We start from the raw sequence: 25,681 nt of genomic DNA on the forward strand, positions 1-25,681 counted from the left end.
TATAACCCGCGTTTCGCCGCGCGCTCCGAAACAGTCAGCTCCGTCGCGCGGTCGCACTTGCGGTCGCGGGCATTTCTCTCGCGCGTCGACTCGCCGATCGTCGTCGACCGCCTTTGCAGAATTTTCATCCGATCCGGGAGATCACGCGCGCTGACAGAGGGATCGGCGATCGTTTTTCAGCACAGAAGTGAGTTAAAGAGACCCTGAAGAACCGCTCTCTTTGTGTTGTACTTGGCCAACGTGTGCGTGCCCGGAACGTGCTTCAGGACACAACGTGCTTCAACCTGTAAGTTTCACCGAGGTACAACCCTTTCTATCTCTCTATTTATCTCGGACTCTATACCTTTCTCTCTTGCTCGAACCACCACGCCCGTTCGAGAGAAAGAGTGATAGGGCGGGACGAAGCGGGACGTCCGCGCGCGCGAGGGTGAGGGAGAGAGAACGAGTGAGGGACAGAGCGCGAGCGCGGCTGAGAGAGAGAGAGAGGGAGAGAGTCTCGGTGAACCATTATCTCCGTTACTAGCGCCTATTTAATTAACATGTGTATAGAGATGGTTGCGTGGCGTGTTTTCCGTGCCATAATAGAACTAGCCAATGGCGTGACGTCCAGCCGGCGACGTCACGGGCCGCGAGCGTCGCGATTGGTCGGGAGTTACGTGCATCGTCAACCGTTCTAACGTGCGTGTCGCTTTGTCAATTTTTCGACCTCGTCGCAGCACGTTCCTTCGAATTTTCGCGAGGACTCGCATTGCTCGAGCACCGCACGTCTCGTTTGCCGCTGTCGCTGCTACTGACGACGACGACGACGACGATGACGTTAACGACGTCAACGCGACAACGTCTCTCCGCTGCCGCTGGCTAATCGTCCGCTCCGCACCACGCCGCTCTGCTCCGTTCCGTTCCGCGCGTCCACTCCCTCCACTATTTTCACATGCCGACCCCGCGCGTCTCCCGCGGAGAATGCGAGCGCGAGCGCGACCGCGCGTCGCCGACGTCGTCCGCTTTCGCGACTCCACCGAGGTAACCTGGCTTTCAAATATACTTGAAGAGGAAGGAGAGCGAAAGAATGTTTATAAATATGCTTTTGGGAGTTATTGTAATCTATTCGTCGCATTAACGTTCGCGCCAAAATGTCAGGGTGGTTATTGTTCGCGAGAGGCACAAATTTCTTTTTTCTCTCTTTTCCTTATTTTTTTTTTTTTTTTTTATGCCAAGGACTGTTTGATTCTTTTTTCCTTTTTGCGCCGACAATACAACGCGTGGCCGTTTTCGCGCACGCGAACGCCACGTAACGAGACGCCCCTGCCGGCGGTTTCCCCTTTCTTTTTTCACCGCGCACGTTTTGAGCAGCGGGGGAACAAGACGATCCGCGAGAGCGCCGCTATACGTTTGCACGATCCCGTGAATTGTCGATTTCCGAACAGCCGCGCGATATCGCGCTCGTACGCGTAATTCTGGAGAGGTGTATCCTCGGTTCAATTATAAAATAAGAATCACGTAGAAATTTCGTTTTCACACGAAATGATGGATTAACGAAACGTGAGAGGGGGCTCGTCAGGATGAGGCGGAGGGAAAACAGGTTTACACCGAGGCTACGCTATCATTTATTGGAAATCTGTATGTGATGCGCTTGATAAGTGATTTTTCAAGTGTCCGACCCACGTCGTTCTCGCCTTTTTCTCTTTTATTATAAGCAGTCCGCTCGGTTCCAGCGAGCTTGGGATATACGTGCAGATACGTGCTGTCGTTCTGCGCTGCAGGAAAAAAGAGCCAGCCGCGACGCGCCTGCGTGGCGCGCTCCGTCTGATGCGCTGTTGCAAGAGCGACGTGAGTGGGTGGCCGGGGGTGGGGGATGGAAAGGCTTCCCGCGCGCGAGACTACGTTACGTCACGCGTTGTACGTTACGTGACGTACGTCGTAGGCACACCGGTCCGTGTCCGCGACGTCCACGACACTCTCGTCTAGATGAGTTCGATAACGGCATCTAACATGCACAGTATTTCTTTTAGCGAGCGATACAAAATCACTCTCTAAACAAGACGAAGTAAATCGAGATTCCCTTTATTTTCCTCTCGAATTGCGATAGAGATGCGCGATGGTAATCTCTCTCTCTCTCTCTCTCTTTTCTTTCTTCTACGTCTTTACTCCGAAAAGTTATCACGCCCGCCGCCGACACCCTCAACAATCACATTTCCTAAGAAAACTTTTAATGCGTGTCGTTGAAAAAAAAAAAAAAGATTACTTTTATCGAGAGATGCATATAATTAACGTGTCGCTTTTTTCCGCACGCAGCAGCGGCAACAGCGAAGGAGGAGGGGCGAGGGCAGGGGGTTGGGCTTGCTCCTGCCGATTCATCGCCGGCGTCCGGAACCAACGACGGCTGCGGCGTCGGTGCCTGTGGCTGCCGCGACGCCGGCGGTTCGATGCGGCGGAGCCAGAACGATCACACGGCGGGTGTTGACGAATATAGAGACTCGGCGGAACAGCAACAGCATCGCCGCCATCATCACCAACGCGTTCTCCTTCCCTCTACATCCATAGGGCAGCAACAGACCGGCCGCAGGATGAGCCTGGAAACGTTACTGCAAGCGGCCTACTATGTCGAACAGGAAGAGAAGAAGCGGGAGCGCCTGGCGAGTACCTCGTCCTCCTCCTCCTCCTGCGATCAGCACTCGTTTGCGCCTGCGCCGACCCACTCCAATCATACTTATGCCTCCAGCGAGCCACGTGGTGAGTACCACGCGCTGCTTCTCCGGCGACCTTTTACGCTTTTATGCGTTATTACGATCACAGACGCGGCGATGGCATTGCGTTGAGTTTTACAATCGCAAAAGTCATCATTTGTTCAACACTCTTTTCTTTAACGCATTCATTGCCGTGTCGTTGACGGCATGAATGACAAGTGTTTCATGAAAACACATTCTTCATAATTGAATTTCTTCCGCTATCATTTTAGACTGAAGCATCAGCGAAGTTAAACATTACAATTGTTTTGTTATTCAAATGCTAGTCCCACTCTTAGAAGTAAAAAGTATCAACGTGTTTACGCGTACATAGCTGTCATTGTGCAAATATCAAATCTGTGCACGAGCGAATGCGCTGTCTTTAAACTGTCTTACGCTTTTTTTTTCGCAAACGATAGATAACGGCGAGTAAATGCCTTACGCGATTTTGCTGCGCCATTGCATTATCAAACGCGACAATTGCTTACACATGTATTTTTATGTACCGTGGCAGTAGTCTCGTGGCTGTAGTGAGTAGTAATCTGCTGATAACAATTACGTCCCTTTCTCGAGACGCAAAAATATCGATTGAGTCATCATGCGACGAGATTTAACTTGCTAAAATGAACGAATATGCAAAGCGCATTTGTTGTGTCTGTAAGATATTATCTTTATCTTCCTCCGATGATAAGACGGAGAGGCTTCAGAAGTAATAAATATAAACGAAATGCACTCCAGCGATGTTGTCCGATTAAAGTTATGTTTGCGCTAAACATACACCAAGCGTATACCCTTTATCAGATCTGTGAATAAGAGTCACAATGTGGAAGATAAGATTCTGCCCTTGCTTCTCTTTGATTAGATTAGATAGAGAAATCGACGATATCGATACGAGGAATTATATATTACTGCGAAACTGCGATCGATAGATATATCTATAATAAATAATCTTTTTTTTTTTTTTGGAATGATAACATTTTGCCTTTCCGGAATTAGAACAGATACATAAATGTAAGTCATTTTTTTGAAACGATAAATTTTTCGCATGTACGATTCAAACAATCCTCGGAGAAAGATATATAAATAATTATATTTGCTCCAAATATTCAGTTAATAATATAAATAGATTTATTGCGAGATATTCGGTGAGAGAGTAGGCAGTCCTATTAAAGGAAATGATAGATATATCGCCTTTTTCTCCTTCTCTCTACACATATAAATCTGCTATCTATAAAACAATAACCATGCGTTGACAATCACGTCTGTTTCGAGTGAGAAGCACTGGCACGCGCAGTTGCGTGCGATGACCACGCGTTCACCGTCTCCAAATTAGGTATGATTTACCTCGTGGCAGTGTTTCTCAACCGTGACGAACATGGAGAGAAAGTAACGAAGACGAACCTAAGACGTCAGACGATGTGCTTTGAAACGAGCGCCGACCTACCTTGGCCTTGCATTGGCTCCGTTTCTAGAGGTGTTCCCTATCACTTATTATTTTAAAATGAAAAAGTAGTATTGTATATCAATACTTTTGTGCGATTGGTGCTAATTTCGTTCGCAGATATAGCCTATTCACTTGTCGACCATTCCTGTGCGTTCACGAAGTCCACAAGAATCTTATCGAATCCTTACAGTCCCTCTGATTCTCCCAAGTTAATATGCCACTTCTTTGACAAGTACTCGTGAGAAAAGCTACATGAAACGCGATGGCAATTAAATCATCACTGGCTCTCTCTCTCTCTCTCTCTCTTTTCCTGTTTGCCTTTTTTCTCTTTATCGCAGATATCGTTAACTTTGCGATAACTTCAAGATTTCTTGAAAAATATACAAAGCAATCTGAAAACAAGAAAAATGTTCTGTAGTGATAATAGTATCGCAAGTACTATCGTGCGTTTTTCCAACCGTTAATACCGCATTACCAGACGTGGTTGTTAGTAAGCCGAGCTTAATACACGTCTCCCTCTCGAAAGCACCGAGGACGATGGAATTTTCCCTTTCTCGTAGCTAGACACGCGCGAAAGTCCATTGTGAATAAAGGTGAGTATTTACAGGGGTTACGAGGGGAGACAAAGAAAACGAGATATACGTAAGAGGGGAGAGCAAGCTTTAGGTTTGCTCGTTCGAAGGGAGGGGGCGGAAAAGGGAACAGGACGAAGAAGTGCAAAATATATTCGACTGACTCTTCGCCATGCGCTTCGCATCTTTTTGCTTGTGGCGGAATCTACGTGCGCGCGTGTTCGAACCACTTGCATGCAGAGTGAGACAAAGTGGGAGAGGAGAGAGAGGGGTTGGGAGGCGGGGCGGGGCAGTCGGGCGACTCAGATAGGGGGGAAGGAGAAGTGCTGGAGGTATCCGACGAGGTCGAATCGTCACGGGTATGTAGGGAGGGAAAGGTAAAGCGGCGCAAAACTTGGGGCGGGAGAAGGGAGAACACCGATGGTGACCGTAGAGGTGAGATGCAACGGTAGAGGGTAGTGGTAGTAATGGGTAATGGTGGTGGTAAACCTGGATATCGCGCGTGTTCAGTCGCTACACGAGGAAAAGAAGGGTAGGGGGGACGATCCGGTCACTGACTCTGAAACTACACGGTGCGGTGGCCACTCGCGCTTCATTCATGAGCGCGCCATCTATTCGTTCGCGCAGCTGATATATGCTCTCTCTCTCTCTCTCCCCCCCCCTCCCTCCCTCTCTCTCTCCATCTGTTTTTTTAATCTTTCAATAATATTGTGTAGACGTGCTGGGAGGAATTATCTGTGTATTAAAGTTGACCAATAAAGTATAATGAACGAATTTTACAAACGAATACGTTTTCACTCTCTATTGTATGTGTACAATTTAATTAGTAAGATTGCTTCGATATGGAAAAATTTCGAGTGTCGCGCGCGAAACTTTATTCGCGAAGCGGATGGTTTAAACGCCGCGGGCGTAATTTGCTCTCTATCTTCACGCATCCGGTCTGTTATCCTGGTGCGCGTGCGTGATTATACCTGATGTAACAGGCAACGTGTGTTAAACGACCATTTAAGACCATCTATCGTGCACGCGGCAGAAGGATGCAGCTCCACTTTATAACGTCGTAATGCGACTGTCTTCCCCCATATTTTACACCGAGCTATGCGAACACTGTTTATGAGAGAGAAATTATATCATTTCCGGCGTCACCCTCAGTTCGTTCCATTTATTTGTCTAATGAGAAACGTGCGATTAAATCCTTCCACAGATTTCTCAGTTTTTTAATTCTTTTATTATTACACATATGATGTGTACTGGCCAATTGTGAAACGCTTACATAATTCCAAAAATTTATCACGTTAAAATGTTTTTTAAACTTTTTGAGATCGCTTTTTCGTTTTACAGTTTTGATTATATCGATATAATCAACAGATAGAGTAAAGGTTACTAATAGAATTTATTTTTTTTTTTTTTCGCGCGCTAAGTATAGCCGGCATAAACTGCAACTATATAAATAACTCAAAAACTTTTCTTTTTAAGAATATATTCTTTATCATGTATGGGTGTTATGTAGTTTGAGACAGTGAGTGATAGAAGGAAAGTATAGAAGTGCAGTCAGCAACGACCGGTGAACACGCGGATAAATTGGCTGCTGAAATACGCATGCGCGTCGTCCCCGGCTAAATCCCCACCTTACGGTGACGGCCGCGTGGCGTCCTGATCAATCTGCAACGTTGCCGGTTCTTTTGCGGTCGTGGAGCTGCTCCGGCAAGTTCGAGTATCTCCCCACCTTTATGCTTGTTACACGCTTGTACGACCCCCACCACTCGATTCCAACTCCCACCCATCGCGTCCGGACCTTTCTAGGGGAGGGGAGGGGGGGGGGATTCTCCTCGCCTACCCCCAGTCTAGCACGTGGAGACGCGCTTCTTTCAATTTTTCATACCTTATCGACCTGTGGATTCACCAGTCGCGCCTTTATGACGTGAAATGCTTTCGCGAAAATCTGGCATAGATAGGGAGACGAGATATACATAGAAGTGCGTGCGAGAAGATGCGCCCTCTACGCTTGTGCGTGTAATCGCATTAACGCTCTTATCATCGGAGAGGGAAAAAATAACTTTTTACGCAGTAAAGAATAAACTTTGACTTGAAATTAACAGCCATCTCTTTATCTTGCTTCATTTCTTCATTAGGTTTGAATAGCAGATCTATATGTTCATAGTTTTTTATTTAATTTGCGAGCAATGCACATGCCTCTCGTATGTCTTTATAATTTTTAAATTATTTTATATTATTTTATTTATAAAATAATAACGTAACGAATAAACGATTTCTATGTTCTCAGGTGCCAAATGCAAAAGAGAACGCACAGAGTCGGATGATCTCTTTTGTGAAGAAAAGATGCTGATAATCGATGGTGAGTATATAGCTCTCGCATTGTTATTAATTAATTGTTATTAACTGTATCGTTAAACCAAAAGTAAAGGAAGTTGATTGATATTGTGACACTGCGTAAAAAGTAACGTAATGCGATTTATATGCATCAGATGTTTTGTTGAGAAACAGTCTTAAGAAAGTATGACAGAGAAAAATCATATGGAGGCACGTGCCTGTAGCTAAATCCGACACTGTTTGCATGTGTGTGCATGGAGATCGCTGCAGTGCCCTAGATAGAACGTGCGCAACGGGTTCGGAGTTATCTCGAGTGCCAACGTGTCACGTCGTCGCGGAACAAGTCCTTCGCGCGATAAGGATAGAGTGATCGCGCACCGAGTGGTGACTGGAGGCAATTCTTGCGAAGACGGGGATGTCACTGTCGCGGAAGGGATAGGAGGGGGGGAGAGGGGGGGGGGGGTCGCCGTCGCCGCTGCCACCGCCACCGTCGCTGTCTGGCACGAGAAGGGAGGCACGAGGACGTCATCCTCGGGCTGGAGGCGGCGGCACGCAAGTTTAGGTTTCAGTCGGTGCCCGCGACTCACGCGCGGTACGAGTTTTACTCGATCGCCGCGATCGACTGGTCGCGATCGCCGAACCCGGAACGGAGTTCCGGGAACAGCTGACTGGCGTGCGTGGAGATACAGGCGTATCGCGTTAGAACGATGATGTACACGGCATGGGTTGTCAATTGCGATTCGTGGAGTCACGAGTGCAGGCAGCGATAAAAAACAAGTGCGAGATCGATAAGTGCTCGTTCTGCGCTATCAACGTGATTCTTCTTCCGCAAATTGCAAATCCCTTGTCGAATGTCCCACGTTTCGTTTGTAACGCGTACAAGAATGAATAAATGAATGACGCAACCATATCGAACATGGGCGCAATTTTCACCGAGGAATTCGCGTTGAGAGATGTACTTTCGAGGATCGCCCCCGAGGAATGAGGTGGACGAGCAGCGATGCGACCCTCGAAATCGCTCGAGCGGACTCGCTGTTCCGCGTTTCGAAAGTTTGGATTTTTCCTAGCACGCCGACAACTTTGTTAGCCCTCGTTGTATCCTCCCTTCTCCGTCGCGGTCGTCGTCGTAATCATAACCGTCACCGTTACCACCGCGGTACCGCGACGTCGTCGGACCTCTCTCCACGTCGTGCGTTTCACATTTCCGTGACAGTTTCTCCACGCGACCTTCTCGTCCACATCCTGGACGGACTCGCTCGGTGCGGGGCAGTGGCAACATTGTCGGCTGTCGCAAAATTGAACGATTTGCGGCGACGACGACGACGACATCGATGACGACATCGATGTTTGCGATAGCGACGAAGAGGCGGATATAGCATCCGGTCGATCGATTTTCCCCGCTTGAAAGAGTGAAAGCTTAAGCGAAGAGCAGCTTAAAACGGAAGTTTCAATCCGCGCGATTTACAAGGAAGATGGGTGTTCTCCTGCTGCCAGATGGTATTACGTCGCCGATAATGCAATCGCGCGCGAGTCTAAACACCGTCGTCGCCGAGACGAATAACAACGTGAGCGGGCTGACGGATGCGAATAATCCACCGTCGACACGGATTGTCGGTATCATCGATTGCGTCAACGGTGGTGAACCGCCGCGACACAGTACCGATTGGACGCCACCCCCGCCTAAGAAAAAATGGATACGGCACTATCTGCTTGGTGAGGTCCCTTTTTTACATGCGTCCTAAAATGCTTCACATTTCGCTAATAGGATATATTTTGATGAAATTTTAATTTATTTATGTTCTGAATTTTTGAAACAAATCCAACGAATGTTAATTGTTTGAATTGTTGTACAGCCTGAAGGTATATTCAAATAGATCGAACCGTTCTACTTTATTATACGTGTAAAATGAAAAGAATTTGCACGTGAAAAAATAATTTGCTAAAATATTCCTTATTTAAATATAATAGATTTGGAAATAATTTTGTTGGATCATTAAAATAAGTAGGAGATTCAATTTGAGAATGTGCGAACCTATAAAAAATATTTTGCAACCTCATCTTGAGTGTCCTACATAATAATTTTGGTAGTCCAACTATTTTCAGATCTGTATCGAACTAAATTTTTAGCAGGGTTGGATAGTAACTAGTTAAAACGTTAAAAGTTAAAAAAAAGTTAATAACTTTTAACTTAACTTAGTTAATTTTAAATACATTAAATTTTAACTGAACTAAGTTACTTTTAAACGTTGACTTTTTAACTCTTTTTTTTTAAGTTAAAAAATTTTTTTATCTCTTTTAAATATCTTAGAAAAATAATAAGATATAATAAGACTAAGGTCGAAATCCATAGTCCGAACATAGTCTAAATCTCAAGGAATGTCTTATGCTATGTATGTGATTCTGAGGAACTATGAGTTTTGTTATTATTTAATATTTTGTCATTATCGATACGTTGTATTTTTATTGATAGTTTATTTTTAACTTAAAATGTAATTCTTAAAAATGTAATCACTCTTGTATCTTTTCTATGTGCTGGCTGTTCTTTTAAAGTTATATAACTTTATAGTTATATCGTTATGTGTTATATACTTATATCACATGTGAATAAAAAAATTAAAAATTTAATTTACTTAATAATCTATATTGTAATTATTTAATCTCATTTTAAGAAAAATTAGGATATTTTGATCTAAAAAATAATTTTTTTCAAAATTAACTTTTTTTTCAACTAATTCAACTTGAGTTAATTCAATATTGACTTAACTTACGTTAAGTTAATTTTTTATTCCTTCAACTCAACTTTTAACTTAACTTTATTAATTTTGTAAAGCCATTAACTTTAACTTTATTCAGTTAAAAAAAAACATTAACTTACCCAACCCTGATTTTTAGATACTTTAACAAAAACGTTCTTTCCATGTTACTTCCCGTTTACAATAAATACCATAATTTTGCTGAATTTTTTGTTATTATCTAAAATATTAGAGCAGTCACATCTTCGATTTAATCGAATTAATCTAACAAATGGATTATTATATTAATTTTATGCTGAAGGAAGAAGTCTGTAGTCATTGGAGCGACAGTTCCGTCATTTACGCTGAATGTTTCCGTAGTGAAAGAATTGAATAATAAATTGATTATGAGTTTTCACTTAAATATATAAATTTTTCCGAAATTTCCAGATTTGTCTAGAATATCTAACATATATACTATCGATCTCTACTGTGTGAATATTCTTCGTAATAGTCAAGAAAATAACTTTGGAAACACGACTTTGTGATGATAGAGCTTCTACCGTTTCAAAGATGAAATGGGATCTTCCCACAAAATTAGATCGCATCAAAGATTTATTCTGTTGACTCTTGATTTTGAATCGTTTCGCAAACAAGATTTGGTTAAATGATGCTCCACTAAAATTTTATCTTTCACCCGGCGACTGATTTCTGCCATGATTTTACTGTCTTTTCGCGTTCAATATTATAGCTGTTCTCAGAATATTTAATAGTGTATTTTATTGTTTCGACAAATTTATGTACACGATATAGGTAAACTCTTTAATCATTTATCATATATTGTCTGTCGCTTTTTTTTTTAAGTGTTGCCACCTCGGAAAACTTGAAGCAAGCTGAATAAGATGTTTTTACATTCAATCGCATGCGATATTACACTATATTAATCTAATAATCTTGTGTCAAAGTACTGCGAGGAGCGGTAGAAGACACTCTCTCCCCAAACCTCCATCCGAAGGTTAATAACAAAAAAATCTAATAATCGTTCTTTTTGATCATATATTTGTTTGTGAATTACTGAAAAATGTTAATTTATGTTTACCTATATCGTGTTAAAAGTCAACACTCATTTTCTAAGAACACATTTTCTTAAATCGTATTTAGAAATAGTACTGTTATTCGATGTAATACGAAGTATAGCGTAAAAACTTTTATGTAGCAGTCTCTTGGAACATTGTAGAAGAAAAAAGATAAATAGAATAACTTGCTTTTAAATTTAAATTTACGTATAAAAAACGCTTCTTTGAAAAATGGCAAGTATAAATTAGATGAACAATTATTACTTTTTGTAACGGTGTTTGTTAAATTATCTCTTGTACGCAGTACTTATAATTATCTTCACTCACATTGGCGAAGTAAACAGCACAGAGTATTGGCATGCATTTTCATACTGTTATAAATGAGATATTCCACACGAAGTAGACGAAATCACGTATCGTGCGCACGAATGGATACGCGTCGACATATATATTTTCACGGATTGTGTGAATATTTCGATCGAAGCTGGCAGTGAAACGTTCGCGTGGAAAACGTAGCAGAAAGTGTCTGCATCTATGTGGCAAACTGTCTTCAATTTTATTAACACGAGAAGATATAAGAGTGACATCTCAGATTTTATTTCACAAATGTACGCTACTATGCGCTGAAAAGTTGCATTGCTACTCGCGAGAATTGCGTCGAATCTTAAAGAAGACGGTTACTTTTAAGTAGAAGTAATATGTGCTGTCGCGTGTTCCGAGCAAAGTGTCGTTTAGATAATCACATCCGATTTTTACCATTAATTTCTCTTAAAGCAAATTACTTTGAGAAAAAAATCCTTTTTCTTTTTTTAAAGAAAATACGCAATGCTCAGAAACGATTCCTATTTCTGACTTCTTCGGGCTAAATTTGTGTCATAGATTACCATAGACTTGTAATATTCCTGAAAGCTTTCACAAGTTTCATCATTTTTTTTTTCTCAATTTATATATTAATAACTTATTGATTTATTTAATTATTCTTCCATAGATTTACTATCGATCTACCAACGTTTAGACAGATTTCTTGCCCTAAAAATGGATTCATCTTTTAATTTATTTTACACCAATGATTCTGATGTCCTCACTACGTTTTTTAATTGTACTTCTGAAGAAGATTCAATCCAAGAGTCGAAACATGTAAAGTCTTGAAGACCTACGGTTAAGTTTTATTGGAAATGTCTATTCCTGTTATATATTATTTATGTCTGCGAATTTATTGTTTCTCTTTTACTTTTTGACTACGTGATTAAAATTTTAATGTTATGACTCTTAATTTGTCTTTTTAGTCTATTACTTCATCATTTAGGATCGTACGAATATACTATTAGTTTGCTATCGACGGTATCGTTTCAAAAACGGCCACGATTTTCATTAACATCTGATTACTGTATTTTCCGCTTGTATATCTGATTTCTTGCATGGATAAGAGAGAGATTGCCATCGCATCCTTCCGTCGTTATTTCTTCGAATTGGCTTGATTTTTGACTCTCCTTGCTCTCTAGTTATCGATGCAGAATGCCGCATTCTGGATATGTATTATTTTCGCGATCCTCAATCTTAACTTTGAGTTGGGAGTTTCACTTGTTTTATCACTACTTTGCAATGCATGCATTTTCTAAAAACGACTCGAATTCGCCAGCGTGATTTCGACGAGAATCGTCAAGGGCCATGAATTTGAAGTATGTCTGCGGATACAAGATATGGAAATCGGACTATTTATAGTTCGTAGAGTATTTCCAAGTCAAATAGCGCCTATACCTCGCGACTATCAAGTTGAGCGTGCGAGAAATGAGATATGCAAAGCGTAGAAAATGCGAGGAATGTAAATATTATGTTATACGCTAGTAGTCAATAACCGATTACCGATTTTTACGAAAAAATCCCAAATTGGCAAAACAGAGGGGGAAAAAAAAGAAACGATTGTTTACTTGAGCTAGATATTTATAGATGCAGCATGCATATGCCAACACTCACGAATAAAGCAAGATATTTTGCATAATTCGATTAAAATGGTTCTTCCCAACATATAGTATGTATATAATGTAGTAAACAAAATTTGTTTCTTAGATATTATTTATTGCTAAGTGCAGAATGGCAGCTACTATACATTTCTTTTGGCCTCTCTCCTTTTTTCCTCTTTATCCTCTTTTCCAAGCGTTCGACCATGTTAAATCTAAAACATTGCAAAAGATTCGATAATGAATACGTTGACGTAATTGCGCTGACGAGCAAATAATTGACTCGTATCGAACAAAATAAAGAATGCATTTAAAAAAAGCAGAGAAATCAATGTGTATATAAATACTGCTCATTATAAAAGAAAAAAAATTTAATATTTTAAGAATAATTAACATAATAATACGTTAAAATGCAATTCTATTTCATAATTTCTGTAAAGTGCAAATATTTGTACATAATTTACACAAGTTTATACAGTAATGTTTCATTTCAACGATAACTAACTGATCACTTAAACGTGTATATAGATTATCCACGAACATGCGCAGATGATTACAAGTGCATGCGGATTTCTTTCTCGTTAAGTGGAAAGAAAGGGAGAATGGAGTGATTTTCTGAAGGACGTTATAACCAACGCGGTCATTCTCACGAGGAAATCATATGTTACGTCAGTGGAAATGACGTGCGTTCTCGAACGTTGCTCCCACAAATGGAATTTTTCTTTGGAGAAGTAAAAATTTTGCCGATTCTCCAGAAATCACGATCCGTCGTGACTTGTGGATGTTTGATTTTGCCGCGACTGTTGATGGGTTTTTAAGAATCTCGTTCCCGATATCTATTTTTACATTCACAGAGAACACTGAGATCTTAACGGACTATTAATTAATGCATATTAATTCAGAATGACTAATAATAATAATACGATTGGTTAATATGATTGATAATATCCGTACAGTTTGATGCAGAATCGACATTATTCCTGTTATTTTATATGACATATTTGTATTAACATAATATGTTGCAATCAAGTGTACCTTTTGTCGCATGCTGGAGTTGCGTATTGAGGTAAATATTGTAATAAAGGCATACATTGAGAAAAATGTATTACATTTTAATAAATACTATTTGAATAGTAGTAATTGAACATTCACTTACAGTAAATAATTATTTACTTAATAAAAACATCGTAATTAAATTAAATTAATGGCTTTGTTTTATTTAAAATTTATTAATTTTTTTCCAGCGTAACACTTGAAATTAATAAAATTGGAATTTTATTTTAAAATAAAATCATATTCGATAAGTTTTACGTACAGTTTCGTCAGTATAATGTGACTAAATAGATTTTAAATACATTAATCGTAAATTATGATATTTTTATACAATTTTAATATTTTTAATTTAACAATATCAATGTATCATTCTTTCGTCACGCTTATTCCTTTTAAATGTATATAGAGAAACAGAAGTTTTCAAGAATTGTCCATTAACAAATTTTTACCTTGTAAGGTTCAAACGCATTCAGGAATGCGGTGCATATATCGGGAATGCACCTTCAAGAAATCATAGGATGGCGACGATAATAATACTTTTCAAGTAGCCCCGTGTGATTTTTTAACGCGCGATGCGGTGTTATCCTGTAACATACATTATACATTCCTCACGCCGAATAAACTACTGATACTCGTGTGCTCGCGAAAAAAAAAACCCGTTGAACCGATTGGCATATCATTTGAAAGGAAAATCACTTCTTGGTTCCGCTCGCATGTAAGCGAACGTGCAAATGCCGGGTGCGAAATTTATTACTGCAAACTAGAAAACAAGTAGCCATTCGCTTTGAACTCGCTAATGTTTGTTAACTGCGTTTTTATCTACAAGATTGATTGACAATCAAGATTGATTGAGTTGTACACATGTGAGAGACGTTCTGTAATTTGCGACAAAAAACATTGAAAAAAATTTCGTGTCAATTCAGAATCATGGGATGTATATGATTTGCAGCGATGATTTATTAGACTGACGCTTCAATACTACATATGTTATTGATAATATTTGTATACACAGAGTGTGTATAATTTAATTTTTAATGATTAAACTAGTTTGAATTTGAATTTATCTTTCAACTGAAATATCAAAGTGTCAATAGATTCCAAGTTTAATCAATTATTCGATAAGCACTCTTTGAAGATCTGTCGACTGCGAATTGACGTAAATCGGTACAGATGCGTGTTGCGTTTTGTAGAAATTAACCATCCGCGGTTGATTCCTCCGCAGTGCCGTTCGTTAGTTTCTCGGTATCTTGTTGTCCTCTCTTTACAGATATACGCACACGATGCACGTCTTTGAACGTTAGGAATAGATTTAGGAAGAGACGCGAGCTATGCGACGGGTCGGTCGTTGCCAAGTCGACTTGCACATGAATGAGTTAACTGCATGTGCGTACACGTGCTGCGCTAATTTATCGTGCCGACGGTGAATATAGCGAAGTTGGAGGATGGAGAGAGAAGAACCTGCTCTACCCTGCCGGTAGTGAGACGTTACGGCCGTTCACGAATTTGTTAATCTTTCTTATCCAGGAAAACCGCCATTCAAAGCACGACGTTCTTAACGTAATGCCGGTATCACACTAGCGATTGGAGATTATTGGCCTGTTTTCCGTTTCTACACTAAACTGCACTAGAACTCTCTTTCTCGCTTTCAATAAATGTCAAACATATGCCTGTTTCACTTCAAGTTCCAAAAGTGTATACTAGTTGAATCACAAAAAAACAAGTGCTGCTGGCCAGCAATCTTTTTTGATTGGTCAACAGACGCAAACGTGAACGCAGTCGAATCTTCAATCTCTAGTGTGATACCGGCATAAAGCCCTAATCACACTATAGACTCCCGATTCTGACTCCCGACTCCAGACTCCAGACTCCAATCGAATAAAGTGATTTCTATTCTCGAGTCGGTAGTCAGAGTCGGTTGCTGCCTTGCTGTGGTTGAATTATAGTCGGGAATCCGAGTCGAGTCAGAGTCGGGAACAGGGTTGAGAAATTTAGCGCTGCAAGAGGTTTCCTACATTTCCTACGTATAAAATGTAAGTATAATACGTATATAAAACATGTATTAAACCCATTTCTCATAAAATATAGGTTATAGCACAGCACTGATAAGGTTGATAGCACATTTTGATGCTCAACGGGTCTGTATTTCTACTCTACGTCTCTAGACATCATTTATATGCGTAGTGCGATAGGCTTAAAAACTTTAATAAGGTTAAGCGCCGTAAACACGCGTCTAAAGTATCATTTATTAAAAATATATATAAAATAATGTAAGTAAAATAAGTAAATTAAATCATAGCTAAATAAAACTATAACCTATCCAAATTAATTGTTAGGTATTAACAACTTTTTTCTATTTTTCTATAGATTTGGAAATGAGCACAGATAAAGTAAAACGTTCTCATTCACATGATATTGATTTGGCGTTAGCCAAATATCATAGTCATAGACTAAACAATTTGATTGTTGACATTAATCATTATTGCACATGTGCAATATGCACATAGCATAGGTGAATAGGTCAGCTTATAAATTTTCACTGACTATGTTTCCACCGAGAGTTAAAGTTGGGTTAGAGTACAAGAACCGACCAACTATAGGCCTGTATTCCCATCTTACAGTCGAATGAGAGAGGAATGCTCGAAACTTAGTCACTTTTTCTAGTTCACTCTGTGAAGCGCCATTTTACTACATAGCTGAAACCCACGATGTATTATACATAGTTTCATCCATGTATGAAATCACGTATAATACGTTGAGTTTGATACATGTCCAACCCTAGTCGGGAACCAGTAGTGTGATTATAGGCCTGTTCTTTTTGCCTGCACTGTCTGAACTGGTACATACAGTGCAATAAGTTGAAATGAAACAAACGTGTATCTGTTTCACTTCAACTTATTGCACTCTGTGTACCAGTTCGGTAAAAAGAATAGGCCTTAAGGTGCTTTTTCATGCGCAGCACGCTGCAGCAGCAATTCATTACTATTGGTTAAGAATTTTATGTAAGCTAGATGACGCACTTCCGGCGCAAAATACATTTTGCCGCAGTTCGTTGAAGTTGAACCGAACGAACAGCAAGCAGCAAGCGGCAAAATCGAGGTAATATTATTTATTGCAATAAATATTAGGAAAATTAACGAAGAATGGCTTCGGATAAGGTACGAATGTTTGTAAATTAGATCATTTTATACTTTACACTTTACTTTTTCAAATTTGTGGTAAAGTATAAAATGATCTAATTTACAAACATGTATCCGTACCTTATCCGAAGCCATTTTTCGTTTATTTTCCTAATATTTATTGCAATAAATAATATTTTTATAATGAAACGACGGACATATTGTACGCTTTCTCGATTTTGCCACTTGCTGCTTGCTGTTCGTTCGGTTCAACTTCAACGAACTGCGGCAAAATATATTTGCGCCGGAAGTACGTCATCTAGCTTACATAAAATTCTTAACCAATAGTAACGAATTGCTGCTGCAGCGTGCTGCGCATGAAAAAGTACCTTTATGGCTCAAGATATTCTCGCATAAAGGCCCATTTACATCTATCGTAATGTCTATTGTGGGTATATTCCGAACTGGGTTAGTTTAGCTTGTTTTTTTTCCTAGATATTGGCAGCTCCATAAAGCCGTAATCACACTACAAGCAGTACAGGCTTCTGACTCGGACTCCTGACTATAATTCAACCAATCACAGCAAGGCAGCCGACTCTGACTGCTGACTCGAAAATAGAACTCTATTCGATCGACTCTGAGTCAAGAATCGGGAGTCTGTAGTCTGATTACGGCTTTACGATAGATGTAACTGGGTCTTAATATTCTACAGGGATTACTTGCAAAATGATTCTCTATTAATCGGGAATCGGGAGTCAAAATCGGGAGCCTGTAGTGTGATTACGGCTTTAAATAACCTAATATTTGCACTTTGATACCTACAATAATCATTGGACTATTTATGTCACAATGCAAATAAAAATCATTTATATTAAACAATATAATGAGAAAATATCGTTATTCTTATTTCAAAATTGGTTTTCTCGTAAACAAAATTTCATATAACAAATTATATTCTATATATTTGAGTGCTACTCGTTGTCAGTATGTAATATGTCACATTCTTGATTGTACCTTTTTAGTAATTATTTGTAATATTTGTATAAATACTACAAATAACATAATATTATATATAAATTAAAATTCGGTGTCAAGTGAATTATCGAAATAATTTCCAATATATTCTGTACAAGAAATAAGTTGTTGACGAAAGGATTGACCCGCTCGAAGCCATCACCACTTCAGAAAATATCTGCTAATCTTAGGCGAAAGCGTGGCCATTCAAGCTCGAGCATAGAATAGAATGGCAAGCCGAGAGCTTTGTCGTCTGCATCTGTGGAATCTCAGGAATTATAGTGGCTCTTGTGAATGTGCCTATATTCAGAATGAAAGTTTCGGGATGATACAATAAAGTCACTGCAATAAAATTTTGACTTCTACAGTATCAGAATTAATGCTCCGACAATTTATCAAACGATGTATATCCCTCGGTTGTTCATTTATTTAAACGTAATACATAAAGTTTAAACGTTTCTTATTTCTAATAAAATATCTTGTTGATATTTTCTAAGCACATTTATATATCTGTATACCTTTTTTATTTGAATTAAAGAACTTATTTTTAAATCGTTTTAAACTAGTAATTTTAAAAAAGTGAATATTACGAATATCACAAAATAATGAAGATCTTTTCTGAGCTTTCTAAGATAAATAATAATCTTTTATTATTTATCTTAGAAAGCTCCGATTTATTTCTTAAAAATATAAACTGATAAACTTTCTAATTATCACTTAATATTTTAAACAAAGCCATTTTAATGATGTTGCAGAAGAAGAACCATTGGAGAACAACAGAATGAGCCTTTCAACACATTTCCGAGATACTTCTGTGGTCTCCAATACACGAGTCATGCCGTCTTCGACTGGATCAACCTCTGTTCAGCTGACTGCGCTTCATTCCATGTCTCACCATCCTCATCCTCACCATCATTCACAACCACAGCAGCAGCAACAGCAACAGCAGCCGCAACAGCAACAACACCATCAGCAACAGCAGCAACATCATCAGCAACATCATCATCATAGCGATAATCATAATACACATAATCATTATATGGAGAATCACAATCCAAATCAATCTCAGCAAAATGTGGGCAACCTCGTTATTGACGAAACGAGCCACGACAATAAAAAGCACCGAACTGGGTAAGTTTGCTTATATAAATTTCTATATATTTCTCTTTGCGTTATTTTTGCGTCCTCTTTTAGAGGTATCGTATAAGCCCAGACTATTTTCCGTTTCAACATTTAGCGGTACGAATTTTGTTTATAATAATTTTGTTTTTAGTTGTATCACGGACTAATCCCAGTTACGCAAAAATTAAACTAAGAATTAAAAATTAGACCGAGGATCAAGCTAGGAAAAGGTTTTGTTAATCTATTTATTTGTTGCATCGTATCTTATCAATACCTGTTACATTCGAATTCATTGAATTCTAAAATGGATTCGATAATATGTGTCTATGATGGACGCATACTTACGCGGCGACACCGACACATTCCATCGCGAGTCGATACGTCAGCCTGTTGCTTCGCGCGTTCTCGCCTCATCTTCTCTTCTCTCCGCTCCTCTCCGTGCACGAGCGACGCCGTCGCCGATGTTACAGGCGGCTATACCTATTTACGCCGTGCACGTGTCCAGGGTGAATGGCACGTGCACGATGCGTCGCTCAGCGCGTTGCATTGCACGACGATAACGCGTGGCGCAGCGTTACGCGATCGCGTTGCATATTACGGAAAGGACGAAATTTTGCTCAAGTATTTAAATATCTAACTAGATAGAGATATGAAAATGATTTTGTTGGACCATCAAAATAATTACGTAGGAATCTTGTGTTCTAACATTCTACCTGGTCCAATAAAATAATTTTCAGGTCTGTATCTAGCTAAAATTTTTAATAATTTAACGAAACCGTCCTTTCCGCGGAGAACACGTATAGAAAAGTAGATCCGCAAAATATGGCTATCCTAAATTCATAAATTTAAGAATCAGAAGGAGATAGAGAAATAATTATTCTTTTATTTATTCGTATTTATGTATTGTTTTATAATTTATATTTTCTTATTATAGAGCGTGTGTAGTTCGATCTGGTACTAGGGAAGTACACAATAAGCTGGAAAAGAATCGGAGAGCGCATCTGAAGGAGTGTTTTGAACTTTTAAAGAGGCAGCTACCATCGCAAGACGAAAAAAAGTCTTCGAATCTCTCTATTCTCCATGCAGCGAACAAATACATACAGGCAAGTTTTAGCCCGTTATGTAAAATACACTATTTATAGCGTATTCCATGTTTCCATTCTATTTTGCTGTTGTCACAAGACATTGCACGATAAGCCATGATCTCTCGAGCAATCACCAACGCCAGACAACGTGAAGAAAAGATATTCAGAAGCTGCGTCTTCCATCAGTTCTATCACACATTCGTAATGTCTCGTGAAAAACTTCTCCTTGTCTTGCGCTCTGTTTTTTTAATCTTTCCCCTCTCGGGGATTCGCATCCCCACCTCTGTACCGTAAATCCCTGCCGATCGCTCCCTCCCTTCTCTCTCGCGTATATCGTATCTCTGCGTGCATTGCATTTTTTTACAAGACGGATTACCTATATCGACTCCACGTGACCGTACGGCCATCGGTGTCACGCCGCACGGCACGTACATACAGCGCGCATTACTCTCCAGACTTTTATCGTCCAATGTCGACGACTATTACGCACGATGCATCTCGTTAGGACATCAAAAACGGCGGAGGCATCAACACTAAAACTGTCTAAACATAAATCTTGTGTTGAAAACAGATTTAATCCGTTATCTTATTGATTGATGGCACAATCGGGAAAAAAGCTAATTCCACATGAAAGAAAATATAGAAACATCTCTTTAATGAATAATTATTAATAAATAATTATTTGAATGCTTTTTTAAAACGTTACAAATATTCTGGATTTTTTAATAAATAATTTTAATGGTTTAATAAATATGTTACTGTGATATACATATACTTATGTCGAGGAGACAAAAAGAAGTTTGTTACGTAACAGGCAATATTTAAAAAAGAAAGATTTTAATAATGAAAAATGTTTCTTATGCGTTTCTTAGGCATTGCGAAAAAGAGAACGAGATTATGAACATGAGATGGAGAGACTCGCGAGAGAAAAAATTGCGGCTCAACAGAGATTAGTTGCATTAAAGAAAGAACTTCATGCAACTTGGGATCATATCGACATCAATTCTCTTTTGCTGGAACAGATTCCTGGGGCGGATGTGACAGCCGTCAAAAATGGTGAGATACATTTGTAATTAAAACGATAAATTTTATCATATCGAAGAGATTGTTTTTTTGATCTCATAATGGAAGAATTTTTTAGTTAAAGCTCCTTTATTTTACAAGCAGATTTATTTCATCCTCTTTTAGCTGTAACTTAAAAGCAATTAAATAAACATGCGTGGAAATTTTATTTTGGAAAAAATTCTATAAATTTATTCATAATATTTTGTATGTTATTTTTTCTGAATATATATATATATATATATTCCATTTATTTATTCTCGTTTGAGAAAAAAATTTCTCTGTTTTTGTTGTATGTCTATCTAATTTTTCTTTATTTTATGACATAAAGTTTATTAACGTTTTATCAACGTTTTTTATCTAACTAGCTTTTTTCTGCGCGCGCTACGCGCGCGATTCAGAATTATTGGAGATACACAAACAAATCTGGAAAAGACCAAACTGGTTTATTAATCCCCCTAAAATTACAACGTAGGTTCTTTCTTTACTTAATTTTTTAAAAAATTTAAGCATTTATACATCCTTAAAATTTTTTTCCGGATTTGTCTAATTTATGAGATTATTATTTGTTTTTTCCTTTTTTTCCGTTAGTTTTAATTAACTGTCTTCATTTTAAATTACTGATTTTCGTAATTTTTTAATTTTTTTATTTTTCCCCGCTTCTTGAAATAGTCATGAAGATGATGATTTTCGTCTTCTTTTAATCTTATTCAGTTGTTCTTCGTTTTTTTTGATATTTTTCATTCGTATTTTTTCGAAAAAATCATTAATTTAGTAAAATGAATTCTCAAGCAATCGATACGAACTCGAAAAATAATCACTTGGGGGATGTTACAATCTTTTTTTGTGTATAACTTTTTTTTGGAGGGTGGACAAATGAAAATAACGGGTGGACAAACGTGGACAAACAGTGGACAAACGAATGTAATAATGATATTACCAATATTCGCATTTACAAATTCCAACTTTACAGAGCTGCTTTGTGAAGTTGACACCTTAAATGTGAATATTGGTAAAATCAGTATTGCATTCGTTTGTCCACTGTTTGTCCACGTTTGTCCACCCGTTATTTTCATTTGTCCACCCTCCAAAAAAAGTTATGCATAAAAAAAAATTGTAACACCCCGAAGTGATTATTTTACATTATTACGAAAAATATAATAAAAATAGGGTGGACAAATGAAAATAATAGGTGGACAATCACGTGCGCGTTGTGGACAAACGATACCCGTACATAATTATGAAAAATTATCACTTGGGGATGTTACAATTTTTTTTTGTGTATAACCTTTTTTTGCGGGGTGGACCAAAGAAAATAACGGGTGAACAAACGTGGACAAATAGTGGACAAACGAATGCAGTAATGATATTACCAATATTCGCATTTAGGAGTACCAACTTCACAGAGCGCTACGCGCGCGATTCTTTTTATTTTGAACGACCATATAATTTTCTCTTACAAAATTTACACCAAAGCATAGTCGATTAAGCTTTAAATTATAATTACATTTCTTTGCGTCTTATTAAATTCGTCATATTCGGAAAATCTTATTGATTTCCGCAACATTTCCATCTGCCATATTGAATTTAAAAATTTGGAACACGGAATCAAAATCAGCGTTCGCGGTAACCTCCATTTACCTAATTTCGCTGAAATTTTTAAATTTTTATGTATTTTGCAACACTTTCGTCCGCCATTTTGGATTAACCATTTGGAATTTCCTAATTTTGATCACAGATTCGAAATCAGCGTCCGCGTAAGCCCCCTTAATTCAAATTTCGCCGAAATTTTTAAATTTTTATGTATTTCGCAACACTTTCCGTCCGCCATTTTGGATCAGCCATTTGGATTTTCCTAATTTTGATCACGGATTCGAAATCAGCGTCCGCGTAAGCCCCCTTAATCCAAATTTCGCCGAAATCGGAAAACCTTTAAGATTTTCGCATCTTTTCCGTCCGCCATATTGGATAAGTCTTTTTTAATTATTATAATTTTTACCATGTTTTTAAAAGAGCGTTCCCGAAAATTCCTTGTTACTAAAATTCACCATTTTCGGATTACTTTAACTGCCTCAACGAATAGAGGCTTCAAAAAAGCGTGACACGCCAATTTTAAGAAATGATAAAAATCTTTTTAACAAATTTTAGAAAATACAGAGGTTGACATTACTGGATTATCACGGGGTGGCACGAGGTATAGCAGCACGAGCAGTCTAAACAGTGTGACAACGGCCAGTTCCCCGCAAGCATTACAATCCACTAGCACGACTTCCAATATTCATAGTCAAGCCCCGACCGCGGGTGTCGTTTGCCAAACGCAGGATCTGAATCTTGCACGAAGTTCCAGAGAGAGTCCACCTGCAAGTTCGACTACTGGAACGACATCCGCATCCAGCATTTCTACTCCAGCGCAAGTATGTTCCATTCTAAATAAAATAATGAAGTTATTTTTGCATCATATCTAAGGCGAGATCATAAATATCGTGATTTTGCAATAAATTGATGCTAGAGCAAGATATCACGCATTTGCAGAGCCGCTTACAGACTATTACTGGAAACGGCTTTGAAAATGCGCGACATGCCTTTATGTCATATTGTGTTTGTCGTGTAAATTTGGTACTTATGATGACACCATCCATGCTCTCGAAGCAAGTTTGTCCCTTCGTGTTTATTCAGCTCTTTGTTTCGCCTGGATTCGTCGAACGCGTGTATGAAAATTCATATAGCGCACATCAAATTTAAATTTGCTAAAACGTATGTAAATATATTTATAGATTTATTAGATTAAAATTATTAAAGATTGATATTTAGAAAGCCAGACGAAATTGGCATTTTTATTTCAGGAGAAAATCGCTACGTCGTCCACCACCAGTATAGTTCAGCAGCCGCATCAATTGCATCTGCCGATCAGTGCTCAGATGTTGAACACGAGTCAGGGTCTTGCGACTATCGTACCAGCCCTGCAACACATCGGGCCAGGACTCAGGGTAATACCGGGTGATACGCGGCAGCTCTTAGTCACCCACACTACTGGCAACAATGAATCTAGGCCTTTGACATTGGCGGTGCAGAATTCTTCGGATCAATCTCGGTCACCGTTGATCGCAGTGCAATCAAACAGTGGAAACGAGCCAAGACCCGTAGCGCTGGTCGTTCACTCATCCACCGCCAACGACAACAGAGTAACATTTGTGCACTCTAATCTGTCCAATAACGATAGGCCGCTAGCCCTGGCCGTACAGTCGTCTGCGAATGATGTTAGACCCGTCACTTTTGTGCATTCGGGGAATGAGGGTCGATCGTTGGTCCTTGCTACGCATTCGCCCGCGTTGAATGTATCGAGTGAGTATATACTTTATAGATAGATTTAATACAAATCTGATCGTAAAATCCACGTGCACGATACTTTTTTCGGATTTTTCTACGATTCGAAGATTTCATAAGATGATGTTTATTTCTTATTTTCCATGAAAAGTGCTTAGATTTTTTTAAATACAACTGGTTCGTCGTGTTGTAGACGCTCAGACGAGAATAAGAACGGGAGATGCGCAGAACACGCATAAGATGGTTGGTGGTGTAACACTTGTTGGCGGAAATGGTTCAGAATTGGCAAGACTTCCCGGTGGTGCGGAATTGAATATACTTCCAGCAAATGGTGTGTATGACAACTCGTGTTCTAGTTCTATAGCTATTCGGATAATCATTCTCTTGCTATGAGTTACCGCATACATGTTAAAATGTTAAAATGGTGCGGCAAAAAAAGCTTGATATATTTATTATTTTGTGGTTGCAGGATTAACTTTAAGTCATGGAGTGTCACTTCAAACGGCTACGGGCAAGCCAACCTCGACAATGATGCAAAATTCTCCATCTACAGAGAGTATAGCTCACATTGTCGGCCAGCATACGCCCCTCTCCGGTCTGACTCCAATTGTCACGCCGATGACTGTCGTCTCCCAAGGTAATCAGGTGACTGCTCACATCTTAGCGCCATCGAGTCTCGCAGGGAAGATGATCACCACTCCCATCCTCAAGTCCGTGGGACAAATGCCGCTTGTAAACGCTCAGTATCTTAACACCACGACTTTAGTGAAACCGGTCGTCGTGGTGAGCTCACCGTCAACGTCGACAGCACCCTCAACGACGGCGGCGACAGCTTCCAGTACACAACCCTCTTCGACCTCAAATTCGACTGTCTGACAGAATCAAGGGAAAGCAAAATTAATCTGATTGCGCTGGAATATCAAAATACAGTTTGCTGGTGTTGCGAGTAAATCTTAATTCTATGTTTGTCTAAAGTAAATCTATCTTTTGTTATTTGTTGGAATCGCTTAGATATGTTAGTGATGAATTAGCGAGAATGTGAGCGATTTAAATTTGAAATATTTTACGA

At 39.1% G+C, this 25,681-nt stretch overlaps 1 protein-coding gene across 1 annotated transcript; it reads left to right on the top strand.

Moving 5' to 3' along the window:
• Positions 1 to 279: 279 nt before the first annotated feature.
• LOC108774321 (putative GPI-anchored protein pfl2) lies at positions 280 to 25,681 on the top strand. The gene is made up of 10 exons (XM_018540396.1): positions 280 to 286; positions 2,293 to 2,730; positions 7,024 to 7,095; positions 18,775 to 19,150; positions 20,076 to 20,244; positions 21,099 to 21,282; positions 23,437 to 23,702; positions 24,132 to 24,630; positions 24,806 to 24,943; positions 25,082 to 25,681. Exons 2-10 carry the CDS (start codon positions 2,424 to 2,426, stop codon positions 25,486 to 25,488), a joined length of 2,418 nt encoding a protein of 805 aa, XP_018395898.1. The 5' UTR covers positions 280 to 286; positions 2,293 to 2,423; the 3' UTR covers positions 25,489 to 25,681.

Source organism: Cyphomyrmex costatus, unplaced genomic scaffold, assembly GCF_001594065.2.
Source record: "Cyphomyrmex costatus isolate MS0001 unplaced genomic scaffold, Ccosl1.0 scaffold241, whole genome shotgun sequence".
NCBI classification, from domain to species: domain Eukaryota; kingdom Metazoa; phylum Arthropoda; class Insecta; order Hymenoptera; family Formicidae; genus Cyphomyrmex; species Cyphomyrmex costatus.